The sequence below is a fragment of the Bicyclus anynana genome, chromosome 21, assembly GCF_947172395.1.
Source record: "Bicyclus anynana chromosome 21, ilBicAnyn1.1, whole genome shotgun sequence".
Taxonomy (NCBI): domain Eukaryota; kingdom Metazoa; phylum Arthropoda; class Insecta; order Lepidoptera; family Nymphalidae; genus Bicyclus; species Bicyclus anynana.
Window position 1 is genome coordinate 5,890,998 of NC_069103.1, and position 20,334 is coordinate 5,911,331.

General features: G+C 36.0%; 1 protein-coding gene across 4 annotated transcripts in view; it reads right to left on the reverse strand.

The window, feature by feature from the left end:
* The window catches only part of LOC112046916 (steroid hormone receptor ERR2), a 56,348-nt gene that overhangs the window by 13,855 nt on the left and 22,159 nt on the right, over positions 1 to 20,334 (reverse strand). For 3 of the 4 annotated variants that reach the window (XM_052888073.1, XM_052888072.1, XM_052888071.1), the window contains 3 exons: positions 3,621 to 3,740; positions 2,171 to 2,413; positions 1,271 to 1,489 (listed from right to left, as the gene is read on the reverse strand). In XM_052888073.1, coding sequence (XP_052744033.1) covers positions 1,271 to 1,489; positions 2,171 to 2,413; positions 3,621 to 3,740 — 582 coding nt within the window. Of the gene's footprint in view, positions 1 to 1,270; positions 1,490 to 2,170; positions 2,414 to 3,620; positions 3,765 to 20,334 lie in introns of all 4 variants that reach the window. The other variant, XM_052888074.1, reaches the window with a different exon arrangement.

A 20,334-nucleotide genomic window follows, 5' to 3' on the forward strand; every position in this document is an offset into this window, starting at 1 on the left:
GATGTTTTGTCATATAAGCATCAATTTATAAAATTACCTAATACTTCTTAGGAAGCATCGAAATCGTATTTAAAAACATTTTCACAGTAATTTTAAGAGGATAGCTGTGTCGTATGCCAGCGGCGTACGAAATTATAAACGTTAGGCAAAGTGGTATGTGATCAATGTATATACTCAGAAATATACATACTTATATGTATATACATGAATTATAATATTAGTATGTTGATCATTACTATTCCAGGCCTTCCTGCTTTATAAAAGGGGATGCCTAGGCATTGTAGCATAATAACTCCACTCTCAGCATGCAGTTAAGTTGTAAGTTTAAGCTACGAGTATGGTAATAGTTACCTTAATATATTCAAGCTATAATCGCGGTTTTTTCGAATTGAGGGTGCGACGCTCGCATGAACTCCTGTGTCCCTCTTCGGACGCACCTAATCACATATCCCTCAGCATGCCAATTAATTGTTAAGTATTCTAACTCCTGTCTCAGCATGCCAGACAACTTTAAATTTTAATTTTAAATATCCAGTTACCTTAATATCATCAAGCTATGCTCGCGGTTGAATATGTATGGGTTTGACACTTGCTATCGACAGGTCACGTGATCAAGATCTGTCATTCCCAAACATTTTTCTTGTTTTCGAAGCGTTTGCGATCGTAGAAAGACAACCGCCGCGCTACTCTGGTCTGGTAGACGCCTCTACTTATGCTTTCCTCGGACCATTAATATCTTCAAGCTTTACTCGCGGTTGATTCGAGGAGAGTTGGTCCGATGCACGCTTCTACTTATGTATCTTCCCTCGGGCGCTATATAATTTTACGCCCTTCTTCAGCGTGCCAGTTAATTGTTAAATATTCTAACTCCTGTCTCAGCATGCTAGATTACTTTAAATTTTAGTTAGTTACTTTGATATCTTCAAGCTGTACTCGCGGTTGATTCGAGGAGAGTTGGTCCGGTGCACTTTTCTACTTATGTATCTTCCCTCGGGCGCTATATAATTTTACGCCCTTCTTCAGCGTGCCAGTTAATTGTTAAATATTCTAACTCCTGTCTCAGCATGCTAGATTACTTTAAATTTTAGTTAGTTACTTTGATATCTACAAGCTGTGCTCGCGGTTGGTTCGAGGACAGTTGGTCCGGTGCTCGCCTGAATTACTGTATGTGTCTCCCCTCAAACGCTATATAATTTTAACCTTGTTCAACATGCCAATTAAATATTTGAACCCCTGTCTCAGTATGCCAGTTTAAATTTTAATTAGTTACCTTAATATCTTCAAGCTGTGCTCGCGGTTGGTTTGAGGAGAGTTGGTCCGGTGCTCGCCTGTACTTTTGCCTCCCCCCTCGCACTCGGTCTAACCGCACGCCCTCCCTCAGCATGCCTGTCCTTAAACATTTGCGGAAGCGGCATGCTTGGCACGCCTTTCGTCTTCTTTTGTTGATTTCGCATTCATTTGACGCTGGGCATGTGTATTCTATGTTTCCCTGTAAGTAAATGTAGACTAGTAACACTTTTGGAAGAAGAAATACAATTTTGCCTTGCTATTAATGATATTACGAGTACAGTCATCAACAAGTATATCTTGTTGTTCACCATTGATTGGATTATAAAGATTTTAGTAAGTATGTATTAGAAGATAACTATTAGAACTACATACTCCTTCAATCATCTATTTGGAAACTTATTTTCAAATGGACACAACTGATGGATAAGGGGCCAAAACCTGCGAGTTAAAATAAATTACATATGGATTTTAAAATTAAAAGAAAAATTGTTGAAGCTCTTCATTTTAAACATCGATATAATAATCATTAACAGCAAAGAACATAATTATTATCTATACTAATATTATAAAGCTGAAGAGTTTGTTTGTTTGATTGAACGCGCTAATCTCAGGAGTCCATTTATCGAGGAAGGCTATAGGCTATATTTTATCCCCGTATTCCTATGGAAACGGGAACCACGCGAGTGAAACCGCGCGGCGTCAGCTAGTCATATATAAAAACAGAGCTCGCTGTTTATTTGCTTTCCGACGAGGCCTATATCCAGCAGTTTCTATAGCCTGGTTATAATCCTATTATAGGTTTATTGATTACATGGTATTGTTTGCCATCAAGAATCGTTAGTCAGTCAGTCAACTATTGGCAGTTCAAAATGATACATACCTGTATGGTCCTTTTAAAAAACGCCTTGCACGCCTCACAACTCGCGACACCGTAGTGGAAGCCCGAGGCCACGTCCCCGCAGACAAGGCACCAGCGGCGCGGCGCCTCGTCGTCCCTGGCCCCGCTGGCGGCCGCCGCAGTGGTCGACGAGCAGTGTTGTTGCTCCGGACTTGCGTTACCGACGATACCGCCCTCGCCAGGCGAAACGCAAAATCTGACTTCTTCTTTAGGTTCCAATTCAAGCTGTAATTAATAAAAGCTTTATAACCTATGATTTAATATATTTTTATAACCTTTGCCTCTTCCACTTATATTCCACATTCGCACACACAATTTTTTTTTTTTTAAGAATATTTGTCATATCTTTTAAATATGGCCAATATTCCCAACTAGTCGGGATAGACTGTATTAGGAGTGGGTACAAAAATAGACCAATGGGGCGAGGATCGAACATCCACCCCTCGGTAATGAGTGGACCGCTCTACCCGTTGAGCTATTGAGGCTTGATATTGAAAAACACTTAAAATAATAAAATAATATTATATATGTTGCGGCGAGTAAGTTGACCCATGCACAGTAACACATTGACGGGTATTGGATCGTAATCATAACAACTTATTTAAATCATGAGTACGAAATTTTGGGTTCTTTCAATACATATATTTAATTTAGGTTCAAATGACTTGACCATCACCAACTCTACAGAAAGCGTGGTATTTTTTTTACTATTATTAAAAAAATATATCATGACCGATTCTTTAAATAAAACATACGAAGCTACAAAAAAGTATGTATCAACAGTTAGCCTAATTGTAAATGAATGTAAACAATATCATAATATGTATTAAAAAAAGTCCCAGCAGAGTAGCCGGGTTTAGCACAAATCACCAAAACCCATCACTTAACGACATCTAGAAAAACTTGCGTAAACTTTTGTTGTGTTATCTTTTTTATCACAATGTAAAAACGCCACTGTTTTTTTTTCTAGGCAACACGGAGTATGCGTGTAACACATTTCTTTATGAACAACTTTCATTTTGGTTCAACTTACTTGCCGTGACCTATACTCTAGATTTTTTGACGGCCTTCGTGGCGCAGTGGTATGCGCGGTGGATTTACAAGACGGAGGTCCTGGGTTCGATCCCCGGCTGGGTTGATTGAGGTTTTCTTAATTGGTCCAGGTCTGGCTGGTGGGAGGCTTCGGCCGTGGCTAGTTACCACCCTACCGACAAAGACATACCGCCAAGCGATTTAGCGTTCCGGTACGATGTCGTGTAGAAACCGATAAAGGTGTGAATTTTCATCCTCCCCCTAACAAATTAGCCCGCTTCCATCTTAGATTGATCATCATCATCATCATCATCACTTACCATCAGGTGAGATTGTAATCAAGGGCTAACTTGTAAAGAATATATATAAAAAAAAAACAAAAAAGGATTGGTATGCTTACGTTACAAGGCTCCAGCACAGCCATCGGGCGATGTTGCTCAGTGGGCGAGTACTGCGGCGGCGGCTCCGCCTCCTGCTTCACTCGCCGCAGCAAGGGCTCGCCGTTGACGGCTGACATCATCTGCACCAACGACCAACCAACCGACTAAGCCTTCAGTAGATTCAGTCACAATTTTTCAACATAAAAGGTAATAGTATTAGTATAAAGGTAATAATAGTTAAGTGTATTTTAAACCATCCATATAAATCGTTAGATGTGCCCCCCCATCCTAAAGAACGCACAATTTTATGTCATTACCCAAAGACGTGCACGCACATCTTATCTTAGTACGTAACAAGCGCATGCTGTGAGTGGACGTGGACTTTATAAAATATTTTAATCCCTTAATATGTCTTCGTATTAATTTTGGAAGAGTAAAAACACAAGCTACAACATGAATAAAGAGAAATGTGTTACGAGTGATGACTTGCTCAATGTGCGAAACCAATGACAATTCCGCGACGCTTTGAGGCCCATCTAACGATCTACGATCGATGTTTTAAACAGTGCTGCTTGCAATGGCTGACAATGTTGTACAAAAATGGATAGCAAAATTTCCAAAAAACTTTTAAAATAAATAAACTCTGTTTATCCAAGTTAAGCCGCAGCGACGCGACCGGGCGGGGTTTGTTCAATTAATAAAAAATTAACAACCTTTGTTATATATTTTTTTTATTATTAAATAACTCTTGTCAATAGGTGCCTGATAGATAATTTCTTCATAGACAGAATCGAATCCAGCTTATAATTTATTACGTAAAAATTACAAATATTTTCCCGAAAGTTAGTAAGCAAAGTACCTATATATTTATACAGAGAAGACACAACACAGAGTTGAATATCGCATAAAAAATAAGGATGAACAGCCTTTTCCCAAAATTATAAATCACATTGATTGCTATGATGATTCACAGTCCTTAATAATCATTAAATTTAGACTTGCTGGTTTTTTTTACATCAAATGATGATTATAGTAGTTAACACCCAAAAATAAATCAGACGAGATCTGAATCACTATGCACTTTAATTAGACGTAGACGCAACTTAGTTTCTAGAACAAAGAGCAACAAAAAAATATTAAGTAAAAATTTTCATATCTGAACAGAGAACCCAATAATTGTAAAAAAACTCAATTCAACTTTTTTTTTCAAGATGGCAGAAAATGCACATAGGAAATATTAGTCGAGAATTTGAAGTAAAGCTTTTCTAGGCCCCACGTCATATTTAAAATGCAGCTTTCTCGGTTTATTTGCATTTCCAAAAGTACCTATAATGTAACAGGACTACCATATCAACTTAAATCCGTAGCACGTTACACAAAGCATACCTACTTACATAGTTATAACAAAAACACAATATTTGTGAATTGTATAAATTATGCAGATATAAAAAAAGAGCGAGCGATAGGAGACATTGCGATAATACTTCGGATAGCGAAAATAAAATTATCTATTTATGACAAAGTTTCAAGGATGCGGTGGGTTCAACGCACTTTTGACATTGTCGGCTTTCCGATAAAAAATATGTCGTGACGCAACCGGCGTGACTTTTTAAACAAACCGAGCGCTTATCGCGCAAGACCTATATATTATAATACACTATTTCATAATGATAATACCATTATGCGCAAATGTGATTTATCGAATGTACTCTTATATGCTTTTAACACATTACGTGTTATTAGCACATTTTTAACTGGGTCCAACGCAAAATGCTTACGATTATATCACCCCGAAAGGCACGGGTCGGTTATTAGGTAGGATAGCAATAGGTTATGTGTTTTTCTTTATAATATATGAGAAACTATATTGTACCTACCTAACCAATTTAGTAAAATTTTATGTGATAATTAATTTTATTTCAATGTAATTCTCGTGACAACTCATGTTAATACCTGTTATAGGAAGACTAATAAAAATATGAAATCTTCGAAAAAATACGACCTAAATCATTTTGCGTGTGTAACTATGTGTAGAGAAGAAAAATTCTAAGCGAATTTTCACTGTATATAGTAGGCACAAGATAAAAGTTTGTTTTTTATAACAAAAATTAATCATGAAGGAAAGTCCGAAATCAAGCCTCAACATCAATTCATCATCAAAAATGTTTATTTATTTACACAAAACGTATTAAGATCAACTAGATTCCATCGACAATGTTAAGATGTTCAGTATAGACTAACCGTAGTACCAGACCAGAGTACCCACTTCCTTCCGAATTGATTATAATGATGTTGTTACACTTACCTTAGCTTACACTAGGTAAGTTTTACATTAAATAGATTTAAAATATAAAATGAAACTTATTCTAATATAGGTTACAATTTTTGCAATTGTTTTTGGACAATTTAAATACTTTAAGCATTGAATTACTAGTACATAATAATTCAATGATTTTAAGGGACATTGATGTAATAATTTATGGAAATTATTGTGCAAGGTCGTTCGCTCACAGGTTATACGTACATAATATAATATAACATATGAAATGTAATAGATGTGTAGAAAAAATGTTGATCCTAAGTGCAACAGCAAAATATCCTCCGATTTAGTTACATAATTTTTGGGATTCACACTCAATGGGAGCAATTTTAAAGACTTATTCCCTTCAAAAGTAAATGAAATCGTAAATCCCGATTAATCGTTATCGGAATCGTTGCCGCACTAGACGCCGAGCCTATCTCAACAGCACGGCGGTTGTCGGCACGAGGCGGCCCCGGCGCCGCGTTTGCCCAAATTGCCATTTATCTACGAACTGCTAAGCTCGGAAGGTGAGTCCACGGGCGCGCGGTCGATGAACCACTCCGCTTGTTATTATGAATATCTATTTTGCGCCACAACACACCGAAATTCTCATGCGATTTATATCGATTTCAAGGTCTCCGTTCTACAGATTTTTTGTTCGCCATCCAAATAAAATTACTGAACATAATAAAAGTAAAAGTGGCGTGGCCCGAGTCGGTGTAAAATTACGAAACGGATACAACATATTTGTTAACCTAGGTCTTAGAAGTAACCATATTGTTAACACATCGTTGAGTTCTTGTTATAGAGATATAGAATGTCTACCTAATTGCATATTGCAGCTAATGACTTCATGGAGCTAACATTATATATTTTGAGCGAGAATATGCTTTTTTGCTAAATTTTGCGTAAAAATAACTTTTATTTGGTGTATTAGTATATTTAACAAAGTTAAAATAAAAAAATAATTGTTCTATAAAACTCCTGGCGGTCACGAATTTACCAGAAATTCTTTTCAATGCCAACGCCAATATCTTCGGATAGGTTAGGGTTACCGCATCTTCATATTACATAACTACTAGTGTATCCGATTAAGCTTCGCTTTGACTTATGTGCACTTCTTCTCTACCCCTACCCTACACCTATCCTACCCCTACCCAGTTAAAGCCGCATAACATAAACTAAATAATAGTGGTTTATGTCCTATCACCTCCCCTATAAGGAGGGAGGCCTGACCCTACATACATTGAAAGAGAGAATAGAGCGTCTTTTGTCAGATTTATAGATAAGTCGGTTAATTGTAGATTTCCTTTAAACCAACCACAGACCGTCAAATATACAACGCTGCCTGCAAACTTGACTATCTGTGGCCGGCGTTATAATATTGTATTGAAATACACCACTGTGTAAACAGATTCGTCATGGTATTATAATAATAATCAAATACATGACGCACAAGACTTTTACCTCTGCGTCCGCTCTTCATAGACGTATACTTTTATTTCACTTTGTAAATATTTAAAAAAAAGATTTTTAAACCGATTCCACAAGGAACTAAACAAAGTATTCATTTCGGACAAACACATCCCATGATCATCATCGCATCATCAACTGGGGGGTCGACCCCCCACGAGGTGGAATGTTGGTCGACCAATACTTCGCTTTCCTTTGCGTGGTCACCATTCCACCGTGAATCCTCAACGTTCTTTCGTTTTCTTGAAAAAAACCCCAACATTTTAAGTTGTTCTGTTATTCGGGACATTGATGAATAAAATAGGGATGATGACAGTTTTTTAAATTGTATATAAATTAAGAGTATACTAATAGCAAAGCAATTTTGTAAAAGTAACAGGGTATCTGCGATCATTACTTTCGGAGCTACAGGGATTTAAAGGGTCAGTTTTGCGGCGGTGCCGCGGATCCCTGAAAAACGCTCCATACAAAATGGCACGATTTAGTGACGTCGTTGGCTCGCTGATGGTTAAATTTGTATGGGCGTTCAAACAAAATTACTAATATCTTTGTTATTTGTGCGTTTATGTTTATAGTTCATTTATTGAAAAATGTTACATTTAATGTAAGGAAGCTAAAACTGTATGAATTTTCATCTAATTACGATAAAAAATAATTAATAGATTTTGAAATTATTTTGCAAATATCCAAACAATCTTTGATTTTTATGTATAAATTAGTTAACATCGACCTTATTTACCCTAATGTACCATATAAATCAATATATTCAAACCTAGTCATCATACCCATTGGATCAGTCACATTTGAGTTTTGTAAATGGTAAGACTCACTCGATTTAGTTTTATATTCATATGTCGGTATACAGAATAATTACAGGCTGCACGTTTTCACAGCATCTTACAAAACACGTGTTGCCAACAAAGGTAATTATATTTTAAAACAATTTTCATGGTAATTATCGCTGCTATCTTTAAAAAGTTCAATGCATGTCACAAAATAAATTATACATATGAACCTTTAAAATATACCTATCTATTTATAACTAGCGGACGCCCGTGACTTTGCCCGCTTGGAATTCAGTTTTCACAAATCCCGCGGGAACCATGGATATTTTTGGGATGAAAAGTAGCATATGTGTTAATCCAGGGTAAAATCTATTTCCATTCCAAATTTCAGCCAAATCGCTTCAGTAGCCGCAGCGTAAAAGAGGAACAAACATACACACTTACACACTTTCGAACTTACACACAAACTTTCGCCTTTATATTATTAGTGTGATAGTGTGAAGTGTGATATATTCATGAAAGAAATCAGAATTATATGATCTTTTAGGTAAAATCTTGACATCCGGAAAAGGTAAAAGGTCTTTATATCAAAATGAATTCTTGTGTCATCATTTAAGTAATTTTTATCCAACGTAACTATTTAAATGAAGTTTTGCTTTGTAAATTTAATTAGATAGATGTATTTTCTGAAAAAAATTAACAAAAAATAAAGTAAGCCATTTTTTTAGATAAAATTTTTTTGACAAAAAAATTCAACCGACTTCCAATTACAAAAGTAAACTTAAAACGAGAAATCAGTTGTCTGTAAAGTCGGTTTACTGACTATAGTTGAACGTGACAACGTCATAAGAATTCAATAAATAAAATACTGTTCGTTTTTCTAAAATACTGTTTAATAATTTTCATAGAACAGAAAATTTATTTCTTGAAAAAAAAAGTTGGCAACCCTAGAGCGAGGGAACAACGCATGACGTCATCTTTTTTCAATTTTACATTCGGCTCCATCGAATTACAAGACGTTGTCACGTCAAAAGTAACATCGTATGTGCCTTCTCACGGAAAGAAAAAACATACGCGTCAAATTGAGAACCGCCTCCTTCATTTTTTTGAAGTCGGTTAAACCGGTTACGTCATTTTGCGATGATAAAAATGAGAAATTTTTGCAACAAAAAAAGTGTGTCAGCTTCGACGCACGAATGGAGTTTACTCTTTCAGACCGACTGTCTAAATATATACACTATACACTATGTACGTCTCAATATTCACGCCTGAAAAGTCGAAGATGCGCAACCGAGGAGCAGCAGGCTGCAGCAGCGCACGGTGAAAGGTGCGCAGAATAGGTTGCACACGAAAACGTAAAGCTTTCATTCGTTCATCGAATTTTACTGCCCATATGTTTTGATTTCGATTTTAAAGGAGTAAACTCCAAAAACAAAAACAGAGCAAGGCTCGGACACCCAGATATTAAACTCAATGCGATCGTTTATCTTGCGTGACGACAATAAAAATAGACTGGCACAAGATTGAGTGCCTAATCAGTATTGACGTAGGCATAACGAGGAATGGGCAAAAAAACCAACGTCGCGACGCTGTCTTGTTTATAGACCTACCTCAACACGATGTTTAGTTAGAACAGAACATAGGTATGTATTTTTCCATGCGTTATCTTTATCGTCTTTGTTTTTGATAAAAACTGTTCCAACTCGTGTCAATATATCTAATAAAAAAGTATTAATAAAATTTATTTAACGCACAAGATTATGAATAAAAATATTATAATTATCATCATTCATTGATAAAATTAGTATAAAAGCCTTTACATATACATTTATATACAGATGCTGTCCAAATTTTAGTATATAATAAACTAAAGGAATATATCAATCAAGCGAAGAGGTAAAAAATTTGCATCGACCAGTTTTTGTTCAATAATTTGTTTCGCTTCAAATTGGCTGTGTAATTTCAACAACTCGGTTTATAGTTTAAGTTCTCAAATTATATAAAGTTACAACTTATTAGAATACGTGAATTTGAGCTTAATTTTACAAGGCCGAATAACCTTGTCTACCAGACCAGTGTTGCCTGTCGAAAGAGCTTTTTCAAGCACCCTTCCTGTGTGCACTCGATGGCCGAGTTAAAAATTAGAGTTATATAATTATATCATCATCATTATCAACCCATATTCGGCCCATGTTGTGCTAGAGTCTCTTCTCAGAATGAGAGGAGTTAGACCAATAGTCCACCACGCTGGCCCAATGTGGATTCCAAGACGTCACAGGCGCAGTGAATCAAGAAAATTATCTGGTAGGTATGCAGGTTTCCTCTCGTTTCCTCCGGAATCGGAGGCAGAGGTCATATCCACTGGACTATCAGAGCTCTTATACGTATAGGTATAAATAAACCCATGAAAAACCTTTAGGTTAAAAAACTTGTCCCGCCTTCATTCGCTTTCAAATTATAGAGACACTTCTAGGATTGGATACCTTTCACTCGCTACAAACTACCCGATAGTTAACTTATAACCACCAGTTACCAGACTAGTTTAGCCTGTTAAAACTGCTTTTTGAGGCACTTACACAAGGCTTTATTTCCCTATGAGCACACTCGATTGGCCGAGATAAAAGTTATATAATTAAACTAAACGTATAATCCCACCAAAAACTTTGAGGTTAAGAAACTTGCCCAGCCTTTCAAATTTTAGAGACACGTCTAGGATTAGATACCTTTCACTGTCCGTCAAAAACTACCCGATAGTTAACTTATAACCACCAGACCAGACTAGTGTGTAGCCTGTCAAAACAGCTTTATCAAGCACTTAAGCACAAGGCTTTATTTCCCTACGAGCGCACTCGGCCGAGATAAAAATTAGAGTTTTATAATTATATAATATGCAATGTATGTGTGTGGTCTGTTGTCCAAGGTCGGCACATTAGCTATTCGCCGCCGGTCGGCACCGATGACTTCACTGCCACATTTTTATCAAAGCGCAATGTTTTAGCGGGCTCAACGATAGACGGTCTTTGTTTGATAATATAATTATAATGAAATTAACGTTAACTGGAATACTGGCGAATTCGTAATGATACATAAAATGATACGAGCTTTTTGTGACAAAACTAGGGTTGCCAACCGTACTATAATACCTTTAAAGTACTAGCGGACACCCGCGACTTCGCCCGCGTGGAATTTAGTTTATCACAAATCCCTCGGGAACCATGGATTTTTCCGGGATAAAAAGTAGACTATGTGTCAATTCATGCTATAGGTAATATATCTCAATACCAAATTTCAGCTAATTTGGTTCAGTAGCCGAGGCGTGAAAGAGTAACAAACATTCATATCATCAAAATCATCAGTTTTCGCAAATCTCGCTAAACCAGTGATTTTATCGGGATAAAAAGTAGTATATTTGTTAATCAAGAGTCAAATCGCTTCAGCAGTAACAAACATCCAAACAAACATCCATCCGAACATCCATAGAAACTTTCGCATTTATAATATTAGTAGGATGGTAGTATACTTCGGATCTGTGTACTATATACAGTTGAAGAAATATATAGTACGCAAAAATACTACACCTAGTTGCTTTCAACAACAACTTTACAAACAAACATCTTATATTTTAAAACTTTATGAACATTAGCATCGAATCTGAACTTGTCTACCTTATGCATAGATGCTACTTCTCATGTGCATGAATCTCACAGACAACCATATCCCACACTCCAATACAGCATTAATAGCAAAAATAAGTAGGTACAGCGGTATGAGCTCTATCACTAAGAACTTTATCTATTAGGCAGGTACTGCTAAACTTATGTGTAAATACCTAATAACTAAGTCAACAATAAATGTTAGTAAGATATTTCCATGTGTGTGTAATTTGTAGATTACATGAAATTTTAACCACATAAAAAAACCTCAAAACTTATATGTGCTAAATTATTAGTAACTTGCAATGTTCCGCCTGACCATAACTACAAAGAATGTTGCCTAAATTCAGTCACGAATCCGCCCGAAACACCGTATACTTTTAATCAAATTAAAAACATGTTCCAAATAACTATCAGTTCCTTCAATAATAATTTATCAAAGTTTAACCGCAGGCTGTCGCGGACGGACGGCTTGATTAATGTCAGAAACATCATAGAGAACACCGTGACTGCAATCCGCAGACAGATAAGCTTATAGACAAATAGATAACATCCGTTTAAAAAATATAACAACATATTTGTGGCGATTCGATATTCAGCGTCACGACCCATGCCGTTTTTCAGGTATATAAATGTATCAAACAAGTTTGCCATTTGTCAATCATTTATTAATTACTAATTTAAAAATTACAGTCCCAACTTGTTGCAAATGCAATATTATCACTAACCACTTTAAAGAGAGTGCACAGGAACTTTACAATCTAGTTCCTCCATCTCCATTTTACCACAGAACAGCGAGACATCGTGATCAATGGTATCCTTTTGTTTCCGACGTCCAATCGATTCGCACGAAACGTTAATGCGAAATTAACGTTTCTTGTAAGAACTGCTTTAACTGATATAATACATGTGTATGTGAAATGCTCTTCCGGCGTCTTGGCCACGTATAATTTAATAAGGCATCTTCGTGGTACATCTAAGACCTCATCATCATTGATCAAGCTTAAGCCTATACAATAAATAACAAACCAAATTATAACCAGTCTGCTTAAATTAAAATATATTGGTAAAAAACTAAAATCTACTATATTGTTCAGTGTAGTGTTGTGATGTCAAAATCGAATATCTTAAGACAAAGACACGCTATTCATTTGTCTAATTCTTACTCTGTCTACGCAGCAACCTTTGTTAGCGCTCGACTAGACGTCAACATACATACATCTAAGTATGGGTAGGTCAGGACTCGTACGCCTACAAAAAGCTCGGCCCAGGCAAATTCGGCAGCGGCTGCGAGGTACAAAAATAAATAGTGGGGGGATATGACAAGCGGGTTTAGAAGTGGGGGTGAGGCGGGGGGGTGGGGGGAAGGGGGGTGCGTCTAGACTGGCGGCCTTGACCGCGCCTGTTTCCGCGCGATCGAGGTCGAGTGAGCCCACAGCCTTACAGACCGACTGCGGAGTGGTGCGGAGCGATTGCGGAGCTCCGAAACGGTACACGGCAATTTAAACGTACCACGAGACACGTCACTGTTTTGGACTACTAATATGGTCCGTGTAACAGATAACAGTATAGTACCTACTCGAAAATTTACCTCTATAATTATTATTGTAACAACGTAAGCTTGTAAATACCGTTAGATTGTAATCTATCTCGCGAGATTGTGAACTGTCGAAAGATTGTGAACCACAACATACTCCTAAGAACTGGAACTTGTGTGGCTCAGAATCCAATATTTAGGTTAGGTATTTTTTATATTAAATAAGAAATGATATATTTGTACGTTCTTCCTTACAATCAACCGAATAATAACACGTTAAATTGTAAGCAGTATGTTGCGGTTCATAATCTTTCGACAGTTTACAATCTAGCGAGATAGATTAGGTATAATCAATTACAATTTTACAGTGACATACTCTTATATACAGAATTAACTGAAATAAATGAGCGACTAAATTCGAAAACGCATCAAAGGTGCCCTGTTAAAGACTTATTAAAATTTATTAATTACTAACTGACCTCTGGTGGATTTTGCACCTACTACTCAAAATTGCTGATGTGACAATTAACATACAAAGTTACCAATTCCTTTTTTTTTTTATTATTTTCATTGTTCCTTTTAATTATGGCCTATATTTACTCATCAGACCAAACAAAATAATTAGCAAGGGGAGCGATAAAAAATAATTAAACTAACGCTTACTACCCACATAAGAACCTATACCTAAGTAATAAATAATGTCATGTTTCACGAATTCATGTTCAAAAAATTTAAACAGCGATGGACGATAAAAAATAGCTACAACAAGACTCATGTGTCGCATGCCCTAATTCATAATACATACAACTTAAAAACAAAGAAAAACGTAATATATAATAATAAGGTTTACCTACCTTAGTTAAAAAAAAATAATTATTATCAAAAATTTTCTAGAACAAGGCTTAAAAAACTTATAGGATCAATGACTGCAAACCATAACTCAAAAAACGTTACTAGACTTTAATTTAAAAAAAAAAAATAATGAATTCGCCAAAAAATGTCAGCAGCGAGGAACGGTTCAAATTAGATACAACACGTTATAAACTGTATAAATACTATGATGTATAAAACTTATACATCAATGACCGCATACATTTACCTACTGGACTTCCCAAAATTAAAAAAAAAATAACATGAATTTATGATCAAAAAATGTAAACAGCGTTAAAAATTTGCTAGAACAAGTTTTATAAGCCGTATACATTACCCATGCCCATATTAATTCGAATAACTAAACGTCTCAAAATTAAAAAAAAAGTCAAGAATCCACAATCAGAAAAATGTACCGGATACCAAAACCAATAAAACTAGACTTTCCCAAAAAAAAAATAACGTCATAAATTCACGACAAAAAAAAATTGTAAGCAGCGAAGGGGCGATAAAAATTAGCTAGAACAAGGCGGCCGGTAAGGCGCGCGGCGTCGCGCTCGGTCTGTGAACTCTTAGCGATTCGACATTGCGTCGACATTGAGTCGAACTAAATAATGCAGATAGCGGAGGGTTAACGACCGACAACACCCAATATCACAACGCGGACGATCGCTACATTCCGAATCACCTGCCGATGTGCCAGTGAGCCTGCGTGACGCACATTATATAACCACTGGTGCGAATGCGACCTACCTTAATAAGAAACGCAAAGTCTCTCTTTGGTACGCAATTAACATACGAGACATGCGTGTCACACGAATTCAAAATACCAAATTTCAAAAATTAAAATAAAACTACTTTAGTTTTATTTAACATGACTAATAATAATTTCATCCAATTAATCACAGACTGCTAGGAATGGATACAATAAATAGTCCAATAGACAGAAATCAAAATCCTATCTTTTCAGACTTTTTTAAGTCCGACCCATTACGCTGGAGCTATTGAGATCGAGTCTAGTATAATGCTAAATTCATCATCATATTCTTCATAACAAACGATGGACATCCACAGCAGGACATAATAGGGCTCTAAGTAGGAATTTCGAAAAACCACGATTACACCACACATATTGCATTATCTCTACTTTATATACTTATACTACTTTCTAAATGCTGACTACAACAAGATAATTAAAAATAACTCGCGATCGCAATTTACGGATTCTAAATGTTTGTTTCAACATGAAACCGTGAGTGTTTTCCATAATAATATAGATAATATATAAACAGCTCAACACACGTGAATTAATCGAAATATGCCCGACTAGTTTCAAACCCATTCAAAGTTCCCCAAACGTGAGCTAAACGCGTGAAGTAACGAAATGACGACGACGGAGAATATTTATGCATAATAAAAGTTAATATAAGGCAGCATGTCAGCAGTCAAGCAGCATTTCTATTCCTATGTTTCGGTGTAAAAGATTTGTTTGCCGGTGAAATTACAGGCACATGAGAATTCACACTGGTCGGCGCTTTGTGGTACGTGTTTTGTAGCACTATTTTGTAATCTGTATTATGTATCGACTCGACCCTCACTTGTCTCTATCTCTCTTTGTCCAAAACGATACTGTAGATAAAGAGAGATAGAGACGAATTCGAAACTCACATTCAGTTTTAAAAACATAATTACAGAAAAGTGCTACGGAACATTCCCTGCGAGGAACATACATATATCTCAAGGCAATGGTTTTTCACTTCAGGGAGCCCAGTGGCGGATTTACTAGCAAGCCAAATAGCGTGGAGTCTACTTTAGTGGGTGACGCCCCTAAAATTCGATAAAAAAAAGTATTTTTAGTAGATTTAATCACATTTTAGTAGATAATGCCACTACGTACGAAAATTTTATTTACATAATAAATGTTGCATAGTACCTATCGAATTTCAAAGATCAGTAGGGGCGGCAAAAATTGGATAGCTTACTGGCGGAAAATTTGTAAATCCGCCAAGGGAGCCATATACATGTTACTATAAAAAAAAAACCCCCAAAAGATGCCGCTCAATTTGATAATCGGAAATGATTTGGCGGCGGTTGATTCACGCAGACGTGTGCGGGCGACGGGGAGGGCGGGGGGTTCAGCTCACCGGGTGACATTGCGCGGCCGATGACTCCGCCCGACCTACGCCACAGCCCGCGAAGCGCGTGCCGCGGTAATCTACGTCGCTCTCCCCCACAAACTCCCTACTCCTAGATGGTTCAACAGTACTAGACAGCGGTCAAAATTCTAACGTAATGCGAAATTAGGCCCACTTTGAGAATAAATGAAATCATATTCGCCAACAGGGAAAATAAGCTGATTTAATTATTTTCACTCTTCCTCCAAACCAGCTTTGCAAATGCGTATCGTAGAAATTTATATACCCCCTTTGATGCGTACTTGACTGATTATCAGTTGTCTTTGCAAACGCGGGCTGTCAATGTCATTGTCAAATATGAATTTGACAAAAATTGTGGAAAAATCTACATAGGCCTGAATAGTTCCCTTATAAGTTGTATGTGGTCAAAACTCCAATGAAATTGACTTTGTATCATTCAGTGGATTTTTGTATGATTTTTGAACGTAATTACTAATTTAATTTTTTTTTAGTTTTTTGTATCTACCTTCTCCAATTCTGATTATTATCTTAAAGCGGCTAGTTTCTATTTGTAACCGATAGCTTATTAAAAAGTAATAAATTTTAGCAGGACATTAGCAGTCGGGAATGGCTAATAGTAATACCTTGATAAAATCTTTTCCAACTAGAATCCTATTAAGATCTTCTAGGTACATCCCTTAGTCATAGATACATAAAAATATTTTATTACAACATAACTTCAATAGATATACCTATATACGTGAAATATCAAAAACCTAATTCTACTTCGGTAACTTTTTAGAGGTAGCCCACTGAACGATATTCATGTTTCAAAATGTAGTTCATTATATCCAATGTTTGTAGGTTTTTGTTACAATTTCATTAAAAATTCAGGCATACATTTGTCATTGCATTATTAATTAATTTAAAACAGGTGCTTGACCGTTTTCTATACTTAATTATACTTTTCCACTAATGTTCCATGTCACTGAATAAGTAATGTTAATAAACATTTTAGGAAACTCCACTATGAGTACCACTAGCAGACACTAGCGGTTTCACCCGCGTAGTTCCCATTCCCGTGGGAATACAGTGATAAAATATAGCCTACGTTACTTGATGATAATATAGCTTTGTAATGGTGAAAGAATTTTTGAAATCGGTTGAGTGGTTTTTGACTTAATTCGTAATAAATAAACAAAAACTAAAATCTTGTTTTTTTTTTATAATATTAATTTAAATTTATATGTAAGTATTGTACGTTATAGAGATGTAATTTTTACTACATGGTAATTTTTCCTTCAACATAACATTTCTTAATTGCAAAAACCCTTCAACAACAAAAAAAATATTTTCAAAATCGGTCCATAAATAAATGATGGAAATATCGCTGGACATACATTTAAAAAAAAACATACATACAGCCGAACGTAGCACCTCCTCCTTTTTAGAATCCGGTTAAAAATATCATAATTTATATATTCCAAAATGTAAGTCATCAAGTAAGACTACCACGGGTTCGAAAGGTAGGTTCTGCTGAGAAAAGCAATAATTTACTTATCGATTTATTAACTCAAAAATAGCTTTTTAAAAACCATCACATAATAATACATAAATAGTTTAACGTTATTACAACAATCCCAAAAAAATCAATGGAAATGTAATAAAAATATAAACACCCACATAAAGCATGAACCTATATGATGCTCTATTACTGTATAGAGTTGAATACATTGATTTCTAAATCAGGTTAGATTTAGAAATCAAATACGAGAGCAATGTCCGAAATCTTATTATGTAGACTAGTCACTGTCATGCGAATCAGTCATGCAGACTTAGGTACCTTAACTGCCTTTAGTATAATCTTATATCTACGTTTTTTATTCAACGACGATGCAATCAATTTATACACTAATATTATAAAGAGGAAAGATTTGATTTGATTTAATTTATAAAGAACTATCGTACACCCGCGACTTCGTCCGCGTGAAAATCGATATAAACTTTCAACCCCTATTTCATCCTCTCACAGGTCGAAATTTCAAAAACGCTAGAACAAATGTTTACGTAATTATGTCTTATCAAGTGCTTAAATATAAAGTTTCATGGTTTCATCTTTTTAAAATTAAGAAATCCCATACAAACTTTCAACCTCTATTTCAACCTCTTCATCCTTTTTTTCGCAAATAAAGGTAGCCCATGTCCTTTCTCAGGATCTAAAGATCGTCTGTGCCAAATTTCATCAAAATCGGTTGAGAGGTTTAAGCGGGAAAGCGTAACAGACAGACAGAGTTACTTTCGCATTTATAATATTAGTACGGATACCCTACTTGTACCCTACCACTACCCTACCCGTACCCTACCCTATCCCTACCCTACCCCTACTAAAATAATAACAAATATTTAGCTTTCTACAGTTTGTTTCATGTAGGATAGTGCGGTTGACAGTTCGTTTTATTCTTGAAAGTTTACCGCAATTTACGATAATAGTGCGTATTAAGAACGTCATACAGGCGACTGTCACCGTACCCATGCTATCTGAAAAACACTACCTTGAAAATTGTGAAATGCTCCATACAAACTTTCAGCCCCCATTTTAGGGAAGTGGGGGGTTAGAAAGAGACAAAAAGTAGCCTATGTCACTCTCCATCCTTTTAACTATCTCCACTTAAAAAAACACGTCATTTTGTCGCTCCGTTTTGCCGTAAAAAGACGGACAAGCAAACAGACAGATACATTTATAATATGAATAGTATATGGATATTTAAAAAGAATATAAATTTGTAAACCTTCTTGGTTATTTTTTGTAACAATGCCCAAAAACTACGTTTTAACAATAAAAATCATCAACGATATTTATCAAAAAAATTCGCTAATTGTAAAGGAAAACGAAATCCTACCAGAGTTCGTTGACACAAATCAACATTAGTTTTGTACCTTTTGTGTAAAACATATCGCAAAAACCTGTTGAGAAATATCATAAATTACTGATTTTGCAGATTATTATCATTTGGGTAATTAAAAATCTATATTAACATCTACCACTAAGAATGGAAAATGATCTTGCGTTATTCTTTGCATGCATCTCAGGACACTGAACTTTGCATTTTAGGACTTTTAATTTTAGTTTTTTGGAAGTCATTTTAGAATTGTTCTTCAAATAGATCTGAATTTGACTCGTAATCAACACACAATACCTACACACGGTTTTTTTTTTCTGATTGTGTAAGTGCCGTAGGCTCCTTATGGGACCTCAGCGGCGTCACCGGGGGGTTTGGGCGAGCGCAGAAGCATCGCCTGATGGGGCCCGAAGGCAGAAGCAGAGTAGATGGGCGGAACGACTCTCTAAGGGCGTCTCCTCTGAGACTCCTACATACAGGATGTCCCGTAAATAGTACATACCTACTCTACATGGTGATAGCTGACATCAAGGCCTTCTAAAATATATGTTATCCTATATATATCATATATATGTTAGCCGAAATTTTACGATTTTTAAGTTATAATCGTCATCATCATTACAAACCCACATTCGGCTCACTGCTGTGCTCGAATCTCCTCTCAGAATGAGAGGCATTAGGCCAATAGTCCACCATACTGGCCCAATGCAGATTAGCAGACTTGAACACGCAAAGAATAATTAAGAAAATTCGCTGGTATGCAGGTTTTCTCACGATGTTTTTCCTTCATCATTTGAGACACGTGATATTTAATTTCTTAAAATGCACACAACTGAAAGGTTACAGACTGTAATATTTACGAAACATCCTGTATATGCATAAATACATTGCCTATCCCAAAACTTTTATGACCAGTATTGACGATTGATTTAAAAAATGTTTTCGTACCTAGTGCTTACTTTAACTGAAAGCCTTGTGTAGGTCACTGCTCAGGTGTATAAATAAATAGAACTTTACTCTTAACAACGATAAATGAGCAGGTGTTACTTAGCAAAAGGTCATTAACTCGTACAATTAAA